The sequence below is a fragment of the Oreochromis aureus genome, linkage group 23 (genome assembly GCF_013358895.1).
Source record: "Oreochromis aureus strain Israel breed Guangdong linkage group 23, ZZ_aureus, whole genome shotgun sequence".
NCBI lineage: Eukaryota > Metazoa > Chordata > Actinopteri > Cichliformes > Cichlidae > Oreochromis > Oreochromis aureus.
In genome coordinates this window covers 37,841,887-37,856,560 of record NC_052963.1, presented here as the reverse complement: position 1 = coordinate 37,856,560, position 14,674 = coordinate 37,841,887, and the positions used below count along the sequence as shown (strand labels likewise).

The following is a 14,674-nucleotide window of genomic DNA, read 5'->3' as shown; positions in this document are numbered from 1 at the left end:
TTCTCGGGATACTGCTTATTGTCATAGCAACGACGTTTGGGTGACGTTTTAATCATGCGACGGGCCATTGCCACGTCACCTTTAAGAGACTCGTGTGTTTGTTTTGTTGGAGCTACTTAAGCTGATATTGCTGATGTGTCTTTGATTTCGGTGAATTTAGCTGATACACATAACTAGGAAAATGTTGGCGACTGAGGAGTTTACGCGATTCCCCCTCTTGATGTGGGAGAAGGTGCTGTCGAAGGTAAAGAAATCGGTTGTTTTCATGGATGAAAAATGTGCAGAGTCTCTCCACTGGAGTGGAGGAGCTGCCACATTATTGGAAGCTGGAGCCAGGAATTTAAAGCAGTTTTCGAGTTTCGAAGCGTGCGGTGTCAATGAGCCCAAAGCCGTGTTTGTGGTGAGCACACTGTTGAAAGGAAGGACAGTTGACATTATTAAAGACATCATATCCCTCAGTCACTTTCAGTACTGCGTTGTCTTCACCACCGTTGCTCACTCCGTGCACCTGCTCGCCAACAAAGTTACGACAGAAATGGAAGGAAGCCCTGTGTTTGAGCAGTTTGAAGAGAAATTGTGCGAGTGGATGGGAAATATGAACTACACGGCGGAAGTCATGCATGTTCCAGTTGTCTTTGCCCCTGTGTCACAGCAGTTGATAGTTACACCCCCGTTTGCGCACTTGTTCCCTCTCCTCTCGCCAGACCTGGATATCATCAATGAAAAACGACCAGAGAAGAGACGATTTGCAAGCCTGAATGATATAGACATGCACTGTCTCCCTGCTGAACTGCAAATTGAAATCAAATCCTTAGCTTCAGCATTAAATTCGATGTTTGAGGCTACAGGTACGAGAGAGGAGAGTTTTGTTCTGGGTCCAATGAGCCGCATCATAGCAGGGGAACTTGCCAATCTTCCTCAAGCAAAAAACCGAAGGAAGACATCCCCTAATAAAGCATCAATCATCTTTGTGGATCGAACGATGGATCTTACAGGTAAAATTTGCAACCATGTTGTGTTTGATCATTCTGTGTGTTGCATAAGCCAAATCACACCAGAATCATAACAGTGAGAGTGGTAAGAGTCAAGTAAATGTCTAGCACAAAGGTAAGCAGTTCATTTTCCCAAGAGGGTTTCATCTAAAGAAAGTTTAGATGGGTCTAATGAATCACCTTTTCCTTCATTTGCCTGGCTTGGTGTGTGTGGGTCATTTAGCTGGAGGACACCTGGAACCAGAATGCACATTGGGAATAAGGAAAGCCAATGGAGGCAATGTGATACTTTACTCGGCTGGGAAACCTTGGGTCCCTCCGTCCATTTAGATGTTAGTTTGACGCACACCATTGTTGCAGACCATGCACATCCTTTCAAAGAAACTGTATTCCCTGATGGCTGTGGACTCATCAGCAGGATATTGAGAACTACCACAAAGCAATGGTTTGAGGAGCACAACAACAGGTTTGAGATGTTGACTTGGCTTCCCCAGAGCTCAGTCCACTAAAATATCTGTTGGATCTGCTGGACAACCAAGTCTGATTCATGGAGGGCCACCTCAAAACTTACAGAATTTAAACTGTCTGTTGCTAATATCTTGGTGACAGATACCACAGCACAACTTCAGGGGTCTAGTGCAGACCACGCCTTGATGGGTCAGGGCTATTTTGGCAGCAAAAGGGGGACCAACACAATATTAGACAGGTGGTCATAATGTTATGCCTGATTGGTGTATATACTTTTGTTTACTGGCAACAGCCTCTTTCTTACTGTGAAAGCATATGATTCTTCATGTAAAAGAGAAAATTTAATTTAAAAATGTAAAACAATTATGCCTCACAAATTAGGTTGATATCCTATAGATAATTGAAATTAAAGAAGAATAACAGATATGCTTGGGTTTGAGCATCCCCACCAATTAGGAACTTTCTGTGTCGAGTTTCTATGATCTTTCTGTATTTCTGACTATACATTTATACTGTTGCCTCTTTTTACAATCCTGTCTTCTGTAATTTGGCATCATTAAATACCACCCACGATGAGATTAGTTATTGCAGAGCACTGCAGATATTACCTTAGCCACCTCCAAACGAATATTTATGTCAAGTTATCCTCTGACGCACATACATTTTTGCATACTTTTCTCCCCAAGACCAACATACATATGGACAACCGTACACTCACCAGCCAGAGCTACCCATTACACCAAGTAACCTAAGTAGCCAGGGAATGTTCAGCTTATTGATGTGGCCTTCCACAACACTCCCATTTTTCTTTGTGGCTCCTTGGGAAAATTAATTGCTTACCTTTTATCTGGTATAGAAGGCACAAATTTTTGTTGTGTTGCCAAGGACTGCTACATACTCAACATATATTTGTTCTTGTTTTAAATCCCCAATTTATACATTTACAGGGGCTGTTGGTCATCATGGTGACAACCTGGTAGAGAAAGTTTTGACTGTGCTAAAACTCTTACCGGGTCATGTGACAGACGTGCAGGTGGACATGCTGGAGCTCACAAGTCTGCATAAAACCCCTCACTCCAAGAATATCCTGGCCCCTGGCTGTCTTGCACAGACTCAGTGAGTGTATTTAATTTCTCTATTAATTTAGAGCAATCACCACATTCACCGTCATGTAGAATCTCATAAGGGTGCCTTGGCAATAGCTCATCACATGATGCAATGACCAGCTCGGGGTGTTAGTTTTTGCCACAAGGCTACTCTGACCCCATTATTTACAATACTTGCAGAAGTACCACATATCACTTGTATACATTACATACATCTTAGTACATATTGAAGACATACGCAGCATTTTCAGCTTTAACCATAACTCTAAGCTATAATATCAGAATGTGTATTGAGATAATAATATTGTAGTCCCTTTGATATTGTTTTTGTTGTGTGATGTGTTGTAACCATTTGATCATTCATTTCACCTATTTTCAGCAATTTGTTGAAACAGTAAATGTCAGTATTGATGCAGTATTGTCGTCTGCTGTACCCTCATAGCCATAACCTACCTGCAACAATATTTCTCAAGTAAAAATCTGAAATATTTTATTTTGGCATTTCATACAATGTGTTTGCACTTTAAATTTTGAGTCCAGGGTTCTCTGGTGTAAAAAAAGTGGTTTATTCAATCTTTGCTGGCAATGAGTTGCTGCCCCAAGTTAATGAGTTTAAGTATCTAACGTTTTTGTTCACAAGTGGAGTTGGAGACTGACAGCTGCTGTGGCTGTACCAGTCCAAATCAATAAACTGGTACACAAAGGTAAAGTTGTCAGTTTACTGGTTGCTCTACATGCAGTGGTATAGTGACCAAAGAAATAAGGAGGCAGATAGAAATGGCAGAAATGTGCTCCCTCTGATGGCTGTGTGTGCTCAACCTCGGTAGTAGGGTGACGAGCTCAGTCATTGAGGAGGAGTTGACAGTAGAGCTGCTACATCCTTTTTATGTGGAGGTTGTTCCACTGAGGTGGTTTGGGGATATAACCAGAATGCCTCCTAGGTGATGTGTTTCAGGCATGTCAAACTGGGATGAGAACCCAGTGCAGGCTCACGACATGCTAGATTACGTCTGCCCGCTGGCTTTGGAACACCTTGGTGGCCAGGGAGAGGGAATTTTGCCAGTCCTACAACCCAGACCCTGACAAGTGGTTAAAAAAAAGAAAAGAAAAAAGATGGTTGGATGGATAAAATTCTTTTGTCTAAACAGAGTTTAGACAGGTCAGCTCTCTTGCCTCACAAAGCCAGCTTTCCTTTCCTAATTTTATATGTTATGGGAAAAAAGTACTTTTGTTTACAGAAAGGGCCCTGTTTCTTACAGTGAAAGCATGACTATTCATTTAAGAGAGCATTTTTTTAAGAAAATAAATTAAGATGATATCCCACAAGTAAGTTAAATATAAATAGAGTAACAGCTATGTTTGGATTTGAACTCTACACCATTTAGGGCCTTTCTGTGTTTCCAGTTTCCATGATCTTGCTGTCCTAATGTAGTTTTCCTCTTGGTGCTCCAGCTTCCTACCGCAGTTTAGACATGCAGGCTAGATTAATTGGAGACTTTACACAATTATATTGTTGTCTCTTTTTACATCACTGTCTTCTATAAATTGGCAGTGAGTAAAAAGGCATCCTTTAACACAACCTGAAAATAGATTTCTCCCCAAGCCAGGCATACTTATGGACAAATGCACACTTACCAGCCAGAGCTACCCACTACATCAAGTGGCCTAAGTGGCACATGACCAACATTAGTGCCAATAGTTGAGTGAAACCTGCCTCTGGTCTTAGCTCTGCAGATGCACATGCTAGGCGCCTGCGGTGGTGCTGTTATCCATGGCAAGGATTAGTCCTACATCATGTGTTCCATTCTGGATTTGCCCCTTTATGTGGTTGCTGGAGGAAAAGACTTTGACTGAGAAGAAGAGTTTAGTGGACTGAGCTGTCATGCAGCATGTCTGACTGCGGTGATTTCATGAATGGACTCACACATATACTGAATGCAGCAAGGGCTGTTTTGAGCTATGGTAAAGATTCTCTTGTAAGAGAACCCATTTTTCTAGTTGGTGTTCCCCTTGTAATTATGTAAGGACAACTAGGCAGGGTTACCCCAACATTTGGATGGATGTACGGTTCAAGTTTGGATTCCTATCTACCAAATACCTACGGTATACCCACAAATTACTGTAGTTGCTCTGAATAGCTTGGTTGCACATCAGAATTAAATCTGGATAATTACAAGTACAGCATCAACAAGGTTGCCCTCTCATTGTTAATTTTATGATGGTATAAATGGGCCACCCCAAGGAAAACTGGTAACAGAAACGAAGGTACCAGCCACAATCACTGTTCCTGAGCTTTTCACCAAATATGACCAGACTCCCAGCCAAACACCAGATCTTAAAACATTTAGACGATCCATTCAGATATTGTGAACAAGCTCTGCCAAGAGCTCACATTAAAAAAAAATGCAGATAAGTATTGCTGAAAGTAATAAGTAAATGACGACAGTCTCGGTGGAGAATGTCTGTGATCAGGGCCAGTTAGATCAGCAGGAGAGTTATTCCCTACGCTATCTCTAAGCAGATGATCCAGCTGAGCCTTATCACAGATGTGTAAGAGATTGAAATGTTGCTGAAGCAGAGCAAGGGAGATGCCTAGAATTCCCACTTTCTTTAACTGGCTTCAAGTGCACAGCTCGCCGCAGGAAGCGTTTATGTCAATCATTCTAATATGTTCAAGACAGAGTTTTTAGAGGTCTACTGTTCTTCCCTCCTACTGGATGTTTATTTACCCATGATTTTTTTAGCTATATTTAGCGTGGGTAACGGAGTGTTTTTCTTGGTTATGTTATGTATGCCATCTCAACCCTTTAAATATTAGGTGTGGATTTAATTTAGACCTTTTGTATGATATTTCCCTCTGTAATTCCAGGATATTTTTATAGATTACTATGTCTTAAACATTCTGTGGGTGGCTGTTGATTCTAGCTCTACAGGCAAGACCCCACACTTACTGTGCAATTACTCTAGTATTGTCTTTCATAACCTGGTGTGAATTTCCATATCCTACAGCCTGACTCTGTGGTTGTAGTAATCATGCCAGAAAGAAAGCATACAACGTGTGGGTGAGTGCACATGCAAACCTAGGCTCTACGTGCAGTGTTTTTGTACATCTACTATTGCTATGCCACTACTGTCCTTTTTTTCCAGCCATTAAACGGCACCAGGGTGCGCCACTTCATGTATATAGAAAGATGATGAGTGAAAGTGGCAGTCAAAGTGTTGTTTTATATGCGCGTGTGTGTGTGTTTGTGGTCAAGTACGTTCCAGTCCCGTCTGTATAATTTGCTGTGCTTGGATTCACAGCCCTTTTGATCCTGAGTAGGACATTTGAACCCCATTGGCAGAAGGCACAGAGTTTTCCTCAGTCTCAGACTGAACCCTGCACCCCCGTCATCTGGCCGCCTTGGACCTTGATGCTGTGGCGGGAGTGTGTGCAGTGTGGGCAGAAGCAAGTATGGGTGGCCAAGGTGAACTGGGCCTGCCTTAGGAGCTGTAGAGATTGAGCCAAACAGTGTTACCGACCGCACCCTACCATGAGAAAACACTACATGGCTGCCATCTCCACAAATCTGCCCTGCAGATCCTGCATGCATACCACCAGAAAAGAGGGAAAACACCTATTTCTGTCCCAGCTGGGAAATATGAGCATGAATAAAAGCCATGAACACTGATTTCGAACAGTATGAGAAAAGTAACAAAAACAGCCTAGATAGTAAAGGGTGGAGAGGATAAAGCAAACGACAGGCAGTTGAGGATAGCTAAGCCTGTTTTTACTCTACCAAGAATAAGAGTAGAGTATGAAAAGTCACCACGCTTCTTCTACGGTTTCTCCTTATAGGTTAGAGATTGTTTTGTTATTCTATACTTAGACAGTGAATAGTGGCACGAACAGCTGAATAAGTCTTTCAGTGGTTTATAAGCTTAGCAACCATTCTGCTCCTTGCCAACAGTATAGTATGAGTTCCTATACAGTCCTGCATAATGTAGACACACAAGAAGAAGGTTCTTTAAACGGGGTCAAGCATAGTTGAACTATGCTACATAGGATGTGGCTTCTGGTCAAATGTGAGGTTCTTGCCTTTGTATTTGAATGAACATTTATAGCAACTGGTTTCAGTGTTGGCTGATTTTACAACTAATGATAAATGTTTCGTATACAGAAAGTGTGCCCAAAGGAAAAGACACAAAAAGGGAAAATGACTTTTTCATTTCTTAAAAATAATAGTCAAACCAAAATGAGAACCAGTTTTGCTTTGTATCTTTTAATTATTGCATTAAATTGTGAAAATAATTTCTTATCCTTTGAAAACGGGCTCAATTTTATTAATCTGATTTTATTCACTTTCACGTTTCCTAAAGGTTAATGACAGGTACAGCTGATTGGAAAATAAAGTTTATATCAGTGTCAGAGATGCAAAGTTTTAGCCATTTAGGGATGGAGTAAGCTGATGTGTCTTGTGGTTCTCCTCTTAACTTGTTTCTGTTTCATTCACTCCCTAATTCTGCTTACTCTTCTGAAGAAGGTATCTCAAGCTGAAACTCAGAGTACATCAATCAAATAGATTACTTGCACCTGAACAACATGTACTCTGTGTTCCCATCAAGACTGAGATAACATAACCTTTTCAGTCCTGTATGCTGTCTTCTGCTCTGTCGTTTAATTTTTGCTGCAGAACACAAGAGCTGTTCAGGAAACTTGGTGTGTATTAGTTAACTGAGTTGATAAAACCTCTCCCTAAAATGGTACTTTACTTCCTCCAGGCCCATTCCTTCAAAGAGCCCCTACTGCTGGCTTTTATTTGAAATGTGAATGTAGCCAAGACAGAGGAGGAGAGGAAGACTCCTGCATTTCCATTTCCCCCCATCAAGATCCTTTAATTTTTAACCTTCTCCCACATTTTAGCATTCTGCCAGTGCTGCAAAAAAGAAACTTTTTAACATGTCTTTACGATAACCCTGTTCAGAAGACTTGACTTTCTTTCACTTAGCCATAAAGATTTAATCGACATCTTTTGAAAATGATTAAGAGCTTGTTAGCCAAAAATCACCCTCACATCCCACCAACCTCCCTGGCATCCCCCTTTGTGCTCACTACACCACACCTCCCCTGAAGCTGAGCCCAGGACCACACCTCTGCCACAGAAGTGCCCATTTATTTTACTTTTTATGAATTGACACATTTCATTTTCCTAATTATTTTGGTGCATTTGATATTATTTATTTGCTGTAGCAGTTTGTAGTTGTCTTTGACGTGTTAAAGTAAATGTACATCATTTCTATGAATTAAATCACTCAGACATTTCTTTACTCCGTGCGTTTTATTTTATGTCAAAGCCTCGAACCTACATTATCCACAATGACTGATTCAATTCAGATTCAGAAATTTTAGACTAGCAGTTCCTTATGTAAACACAAGGACCAGGATCTATAGGTTATATTAACATTTTAGTGTTTAGCTCCAATCAGGACTGATTTAAGCAACATCACTTGAGGAGATTTCATTCAATTTGACTTCACGTGCAGCCAACACCTATAGGGAGATGACTTTTGTACAAAATTCCTTAAGCTTCCTTTCCTTTAACCATTGCATATTTTACTGTTTTAGTTGGAGTAGTAAAAGGAAAAACCTTTTACTAATTATTAAAGGAGTGTAGTTTTAAGACACATAGAACTGACCCTCAAATTCACATCATTTTGTTTTATTTTACTATTTTTTTTATTATTTTTTATATATTTATTTATTTATCTCTTTTTTGGTGTGCCTCTCCCATCATTTCCTCGCTTCCTGCAAAACTCCTCTGCCTCTTTTTCTCTCCATAAATTCACTGGGTCATTTGTCCCTCTCGCCAGAACACACAGACACTCAAGGCCAGGTCTGGTTTTACTCCCCCACCCTCTTTCTCTCTCATGTCATGTCCTGTGCTAGATGGGGATGTTTACAGAAAACCAACAGTGTTTTTTACCCCATTAAACACACTCCATAAATTAACTCACCAAGGAATGGGGCTGACCTTGCACAGTTCTGTTAGTGCATGTCTATTACGTGCAGTTCTACTGGAAAATACACAGATCATCTAAATCAGGTGTGATGGGAAATGGATTACTCTTTGGGTTTGCAGTCTGCTGAGTGTGAAACTTCAATACTCTTTAACACATTGGGATTAGTAATGTTGGTTTGCACTGGAGTGTAATGTAGTTTGTTAATGTCACTTTTTGCAGAGATGCCAGCGTATTCTATGAAGGAGTTTCATAGATCTTATATAAAAGATGGGCATACCCTTTAGGACTGAAAAGGGAAGTCGGTGTTTGGTTGCCTTAAGCTTCAGTCACACAAGCCTGGAGACTGGTCTATGACCCGCCTGACAATCTCTGGGAACTAGAGAAAAATCATCCACCGGTTGATGAGTGGTTTCTAGAGGTTACTGGCTGGTGTTTGGTTAAAATCAGTCTCGAAGAGAGTGCTGCACCAGAACTGTTGTTGTGATTGCTTTGGTTGCCTGTATTTTGTATGAAAGATGGAGTCAGAAGTGGAAACTGTTGCTTTCAAAGTAAAAATTATGCCTCACCACTGCAACCAGCATTTCAAAATGCAAATGCAAAACATTTCTACCGCATGGCAAGTAGTTTGCAAGTATTTGCTGTCAAGTTGATGGCTTCCATGCAAACTGTGGGTGACTGTGGGAAACTGCTAGCAATCACAACAATTCCAGGAAGGATTTTGGTGCAGAAATGTATAATGCATTGTGGTCAATTTTAGACTAGCAACTGCAGCAACCTCCAGAAAACAACCAGTTCCGGAATACACACTTTTCACAGTATGCCTGGTAGTTGCCAGATGGACGCTAACGGGTCTCTAAGCCTGTGTGAAGGAGACCTAACTTGCGCTCTGTTAATGGCTACTGAGGGGTCCAGTTCAGTAGAAGTCTGTGATTATGAAATCTCATTGCTCACTTAGCTAAAACCTCAGTAAATACTTATCTAATGAGTTTATTGTGTCAGTCGTTAGTTTTAAGTCACCACATACTCACTACATGTAATCCTGTAACTGTTAGATACCAGTGAAGGTAAGTGAGGAAATGAGGGTGTTTTGGTTTTTATGTGGGGGGAGTTTCCAGGTGGCGATCTAATTCTTTTCCTTCAGGCTTCATCAATCGTATGACTCCTTTCTGAATCATAAATACTGATTTTTGTGGCACACATACCGTAAGTGTGCGTATGCACATACATGTTTGACAAAATGATGAACTGGGGGGGCTCATGAAATCCTGAGTCACCATGGTTTAAACTCTTCTATTATGCTGCATCATACTTCCAGGAATGCTACCCAACCCCCCAACCACACGCACACCCACCCCACTTTCTTTAATGGGTTCGATGTGGTAGGAGGAACATTAACAGACATTTACATGGCCATTCTTTAAAATAGTACACAGATTTTTCTTCAAGCAAGTATTTGATGTTTAGCTATTTTAAAATGTTACAAAACTCATTACTAATAGAATTTATTTTGGGTACAAACACCCATACAGTTTAAACCCCCACAGTTTAAACCCCCACTCAACATATCCAAACAAGCTAGACAGGGCATTCAACGTGATGTACACAAGTCAGGTGCAAGAGTGCCCCCTTCAGTCTCTGTGTGAGCAGCCTTTCAACTAAGAGAGCCTTCACTCTGCACTTCGCACTCAGAAAAAAAAACACACAGATGACCAAACACGCGAACCCCAGTTTCCCAGCACCCCACCTCCTACCCCTTTCCATAGTAGACTAGTTACTCAATAAGGTTTCTGGCTGATTCTGTCTCGCACCCTGCCAATATAAACTTCACCCCCGGGGGGATTATTCTAGCTCAAACCCCCACCTTCGTCTGACCAAATGGCCTGAGGAAAGCATCAGGGGAGTGGGACGTCTGTGGTTTTTGGGGGGTTGGGTGGGCAATAAGCCAAATGAGAACCATATTTCATTCCTACTCTGCCGAGGCCCTCCAACTTACAAGAACACATGCAGATGTGCAAGGTTGTGCACAGACATATACATGCACACACCCTCAAACAAACTTGTGGTTACTTATGTATGGCCGGGTCAAGTCACAGTATTGGTATTTCAGCCATGACAAGCATGTGGGACATGATTTGATTAGTCTTAGCAGTTTTAATGCATCATCGAGTTTTCAGGGAATGGGCCCCTGCCATGGCTCTTCATTAACCAGAAAAATCTGCAAAGAATTCAGAAAATCAGGTAATTATTATGAACTGTCTGATTCAGCTTTCCTTATTTTCCCAAAGTTTTTACTGTAACAGTCTTTTTGTATTTAACACTTGTCATCAGCTGAGTCGTACTTGCTGGTCTTTGTGTCTAGCTCTAGTGTGAAGATGGCGGCTGTCCCGTTGTGAGCCCCTCTTCTCCCCATCTAGCCCCTACCCAAGGTCTGGAACAGATTACATCTGATATTAAACACATGGCAGCAGTTAGAAAGGAGAAAAGGCGAGCGAAGAAAAAAGTTCTTAAAAAAGACGAAAGAAAAGAAAAACAGAGTGGATTTGTCAACTAGGTCCCTCCTACCTTCTCTCTGTCCTCTGTTCATTTTCTCAGTGTAGTCTCTTTCTCTACTTTGTTTCTGGGCACTCCTGAGTATGTGGAAGATCATGACCGCTTGTCTGAATAGGTGTCAAAAGCACAGACAATGATGTAAGCTTTTTATGTCCTTTAATTCAAGCAAAGTTTAAGTTTTCTTATCATGAGGGGGAAAAAAGAAAAGAAACTAGACCAACTTGTACAGAGACATAAAATATGGTCTGAAATTCCTATATAGAGGCTGTTTTGTAAGAAAAATGTCACTTCTATTCATTTAATGATGATGAGGCTCCTCAGTGACACTCTTAGATTATTTTGGGGAAAGATTTGAATCTGTTTCTGCTTGCAAGCAGATGGTAATGGTCTTAAACGCATGCCTTGTCGCCAGTCTCCCATTAGAGTGTGTTTCGTAATAGCGTGTTAAGAAAAAACACTAGGGCCTGAGATGGCACAAAGACGAGTCTCAGTCTCCAGACTTACTTTTGTAAGGACGGTGGTTATCAGTCCAGAGGAATGTTGGCACACAGATCTTTTAGGTGGATGCAAAACATTCCTAATGTTCCCTCTGTTGATTTCACTTTTTTCCTGTGAGGGCTCCCATCAGGGAGTCACCAGTCCCCAACCAGTAGGCTCTCTATCACTGAGGCTTGAGCTCAATCATGCTCATCTTGTTCTGTGTACTCTGAACAAACAAGCAAGAAAAGTAACCATTGCTCAGCTTGTTAGTGCTAAAAAACTCAGTTCACTTTCTATTGCAGTGTTATGTTTTCCTCATGACTAAACTTGCCTGTTTTGATTGCTCTACCTATCAGGTCATCTGCAAGGTCACTGTGGGACGCCATGCTGACCACTAAACACAAAGAGGGGGTGATAGAGGTCCGCCGGCAACTAGTGGAAGCAGCCAGTAAAGAGAATCTGCCAATCAAGATGAGCATGGGTAAGAATCACTATGCCATGGAAAGAGCAGAGCACATATCATGTTTCACATTAACTAAGAACTAACTTATACAAAACACAGAACAGAACAGTCGTATCATATAAAGTATGTAGAATTTTCCTTGCTTAAAGAGAATCATGTGCTACTTCTGTCATGTTTTTCAGCACTCTCAAAAACATTACAAAAGCACCTCCTATTGAAATCAAGCTTCTTTGCCTTGCTGTGTATTTGCCCATGTGGCCACAGAAGGAAATCTGAACCACATGTTGGCTCTATGACACACACTTACACACACATGCTGCTTGCACACATGCTGCTTTCGAAAACTTTTGTTGTTTGTTAATGAAGCAAAGGGACTGAATCGAGGGATAAAAATATGCGTAGGCACGCAAAAATAAAGTCATTACGTGCACGAGTGTAGAGTGTCCTTGTGCACGTTCACCTTTATGCTACCCTCTGACTTAAAGAGGTAATGGATGTACTACACTCCCACAAACACACATACGCACACACTCGCGTTCATGGCTAATATGCAGGTTAGCATCTGGCAAAAAAGGGGGTGTAAAAGGGAGGGGCACTGTGGTCCCTTAGCTCCTATAATCTACGAGGTAAAGAAGGTCTCGTCTCTCGTAACAGGCAGGTTGTAATATGCTGGAGGTCGCACACATATGCTCACACCCAAGGCACTCTGTCTGGCGTCCAAATCTACACATGGCTGTTTCCTTTCACACACGGCAATCCCTCTAATTCCAGATGTGTGCAGGCTTTTGGATTTTATTTAGAGAAATACGCAACATCAAGTGACGTTAAAAGCAAAATGTATAAAGAAGGTGTAGCACTGAAGCTTCGCCTGCTGGTTCACTGACAGCTTGTTGACTTAATGTTTTTGCTGAGAGAGAGAAAACGAGAGAAGCAGTGAGAGAAGGGGGTACTGTAATATCCTTAACACTGAACCTTTATACCCCACTGGCAGAGGACCAGAATTCACGAAACCCCCTGAGCTCCCATAGCACCCCCCACAGTTCCCATCCTGCCCACCAGCAGAGTTTTCAATCCATCATGCTCTGCTCCTGAGACCAAGCTAAACCGAGTAACACAAAACGCTTAGCATTAATACCTATCTGCTCTCTCAGTGCCCACTCGCTCACTAGGAGAGGAAAATTTTCCCCCTGCACCCAAGAGTGTTCTCACTCTGGTAGGGTTATGCAGATCAGAAGAGAATAGAGGATATCGCTGTATTCCAGGCCCTGAATTTTCACATACAGACTGACCCAACTTGGCTTCTTTTCATCTCAGCAGGATAAGATCATCCTGTGAGAAACAGAGAAAATAATCCATTTCTCAGCGCCTGATATAACCCGTCAGGTTTCTCACAGCACAATAGAATGATGAAATTCCCTGGCTCTGTGTAGGGATATGTACAGTATGTGGTTTTGCAGAGTCCAGTGTTTATCTTTGGTGTTTTTGCTCTTTGCAGGGAATTAGCTGGACAGCTTCGGTTTCATCTTCCATAAACGTGCGTTCATCTCATCCATCTGCTTGTGTTTGTATATATGCGTGCATATGTGTGCGTCACAAGTTTATACCGTCTGTGTATGTGCTGCGTGCACGGACACCGCGTAGTAAATGGGATGTGTTGACAGGACCTTTCTTCCTGTGACACAGTCCAGCCTTTTAACGACAGAGGAGCGTGAGTCAAGCGGACAGTTGATTTGGGGAAAAATACATTTTTGGAACAGCAAAGATGTGTTTATGTTTAGCAGTGTAATTTCTCCCTTTTGAAAACTAAATTTAAATACTCACATGTATACATGTGAGTAAGAGGAAAAATGTTATATTTTATCTAGTAATTAAGGCAGGCCTATTCATTTCATGTTTTGTTTTTGTTGAATTGGATTCTCTGTCACTACAAAGGAGCAATTTTTTTTTTGTCTGTTTAACAAATGTTCGTCGGATTTATTTAACACTTGGCAGGTGGATTGCCAAGTGTTAAATCAGTTCAAACGTCACCGAGAAGTGACGTTTGTTTTGTTTTCTGCTTTTCTGCATTTATACCAGGGTTCCCATACTAATGTAGATGCTTATGATTGATTTGATCGATTTGTCTGTGTCCCAACAGTGTTACCAGTGTCACCAGTAGCATAATTCATAAATTAACCTTAAGAAGTGAATTTTAAATGAGTTAAACACGTAGAACAAGGAATCTTTGAAATTGCATGTTACCTTTCAAAGCAAATGAAATGAAGACCTGATCATAGCATTTTTTTAGTCGTTTTTGCTTCTGTTTCTATGAAAAATTGTTGAATTTTATATTGAATGTATATTGTGAAATTTGTGAAGAGGTGGACCATGGCAGATACAAGCCACATAGAAATCTCTTTCTTCAAAATTACAAGATTGCACATTGACCTTTGTGAATGACTTGTCTTAGGAAATGCCCCTCTAGTTTCTGTATATCATCTCTTTTCTGCTCTTGCAGGTCTGCATTATGTTACAACCAGCATCAGCGTAACTTTGTGCTGAACATTGGGGGGGTCTGTCTAAATAAATGTCTAAATAAATAAATAAATCTGGGTAAATTCCCAGATGATTAAACA

The 14,674-nt window shown here is 41.2% G+C and overlaps 1 protein-coding gene across 1 annotated transcript in view; it reads left to right on the top strand.

The window, feature by feature from the left end:
* The first annotated feature begins 69 nt into the window (after window positions 1–69).
* scfd2 (sec1 family domain containing 2) overlaps window positions 70–14,674 on the top strand; it is a 101,168-nt gene continuing 86,563 nt past the window's right edge. The window contains exons 1-3 of the mRNA XM_031753888.2: window positions 70–995; window positions 2,408–2,576; window positions 11,953–12,077. Of these exons, the coding sequence (XP_031609748.1) occupies window positions 182–995; window positions 2,408–2,576; window positions 11,953–12,077 (1,108 nt within the window). The 5' untranslated portion in view covers window positions 70–181. The remainder of the gene's footprint in view (window positions 996–2,407; window positions 2,577–11,952; window positions 12,078–14,674) is intronic.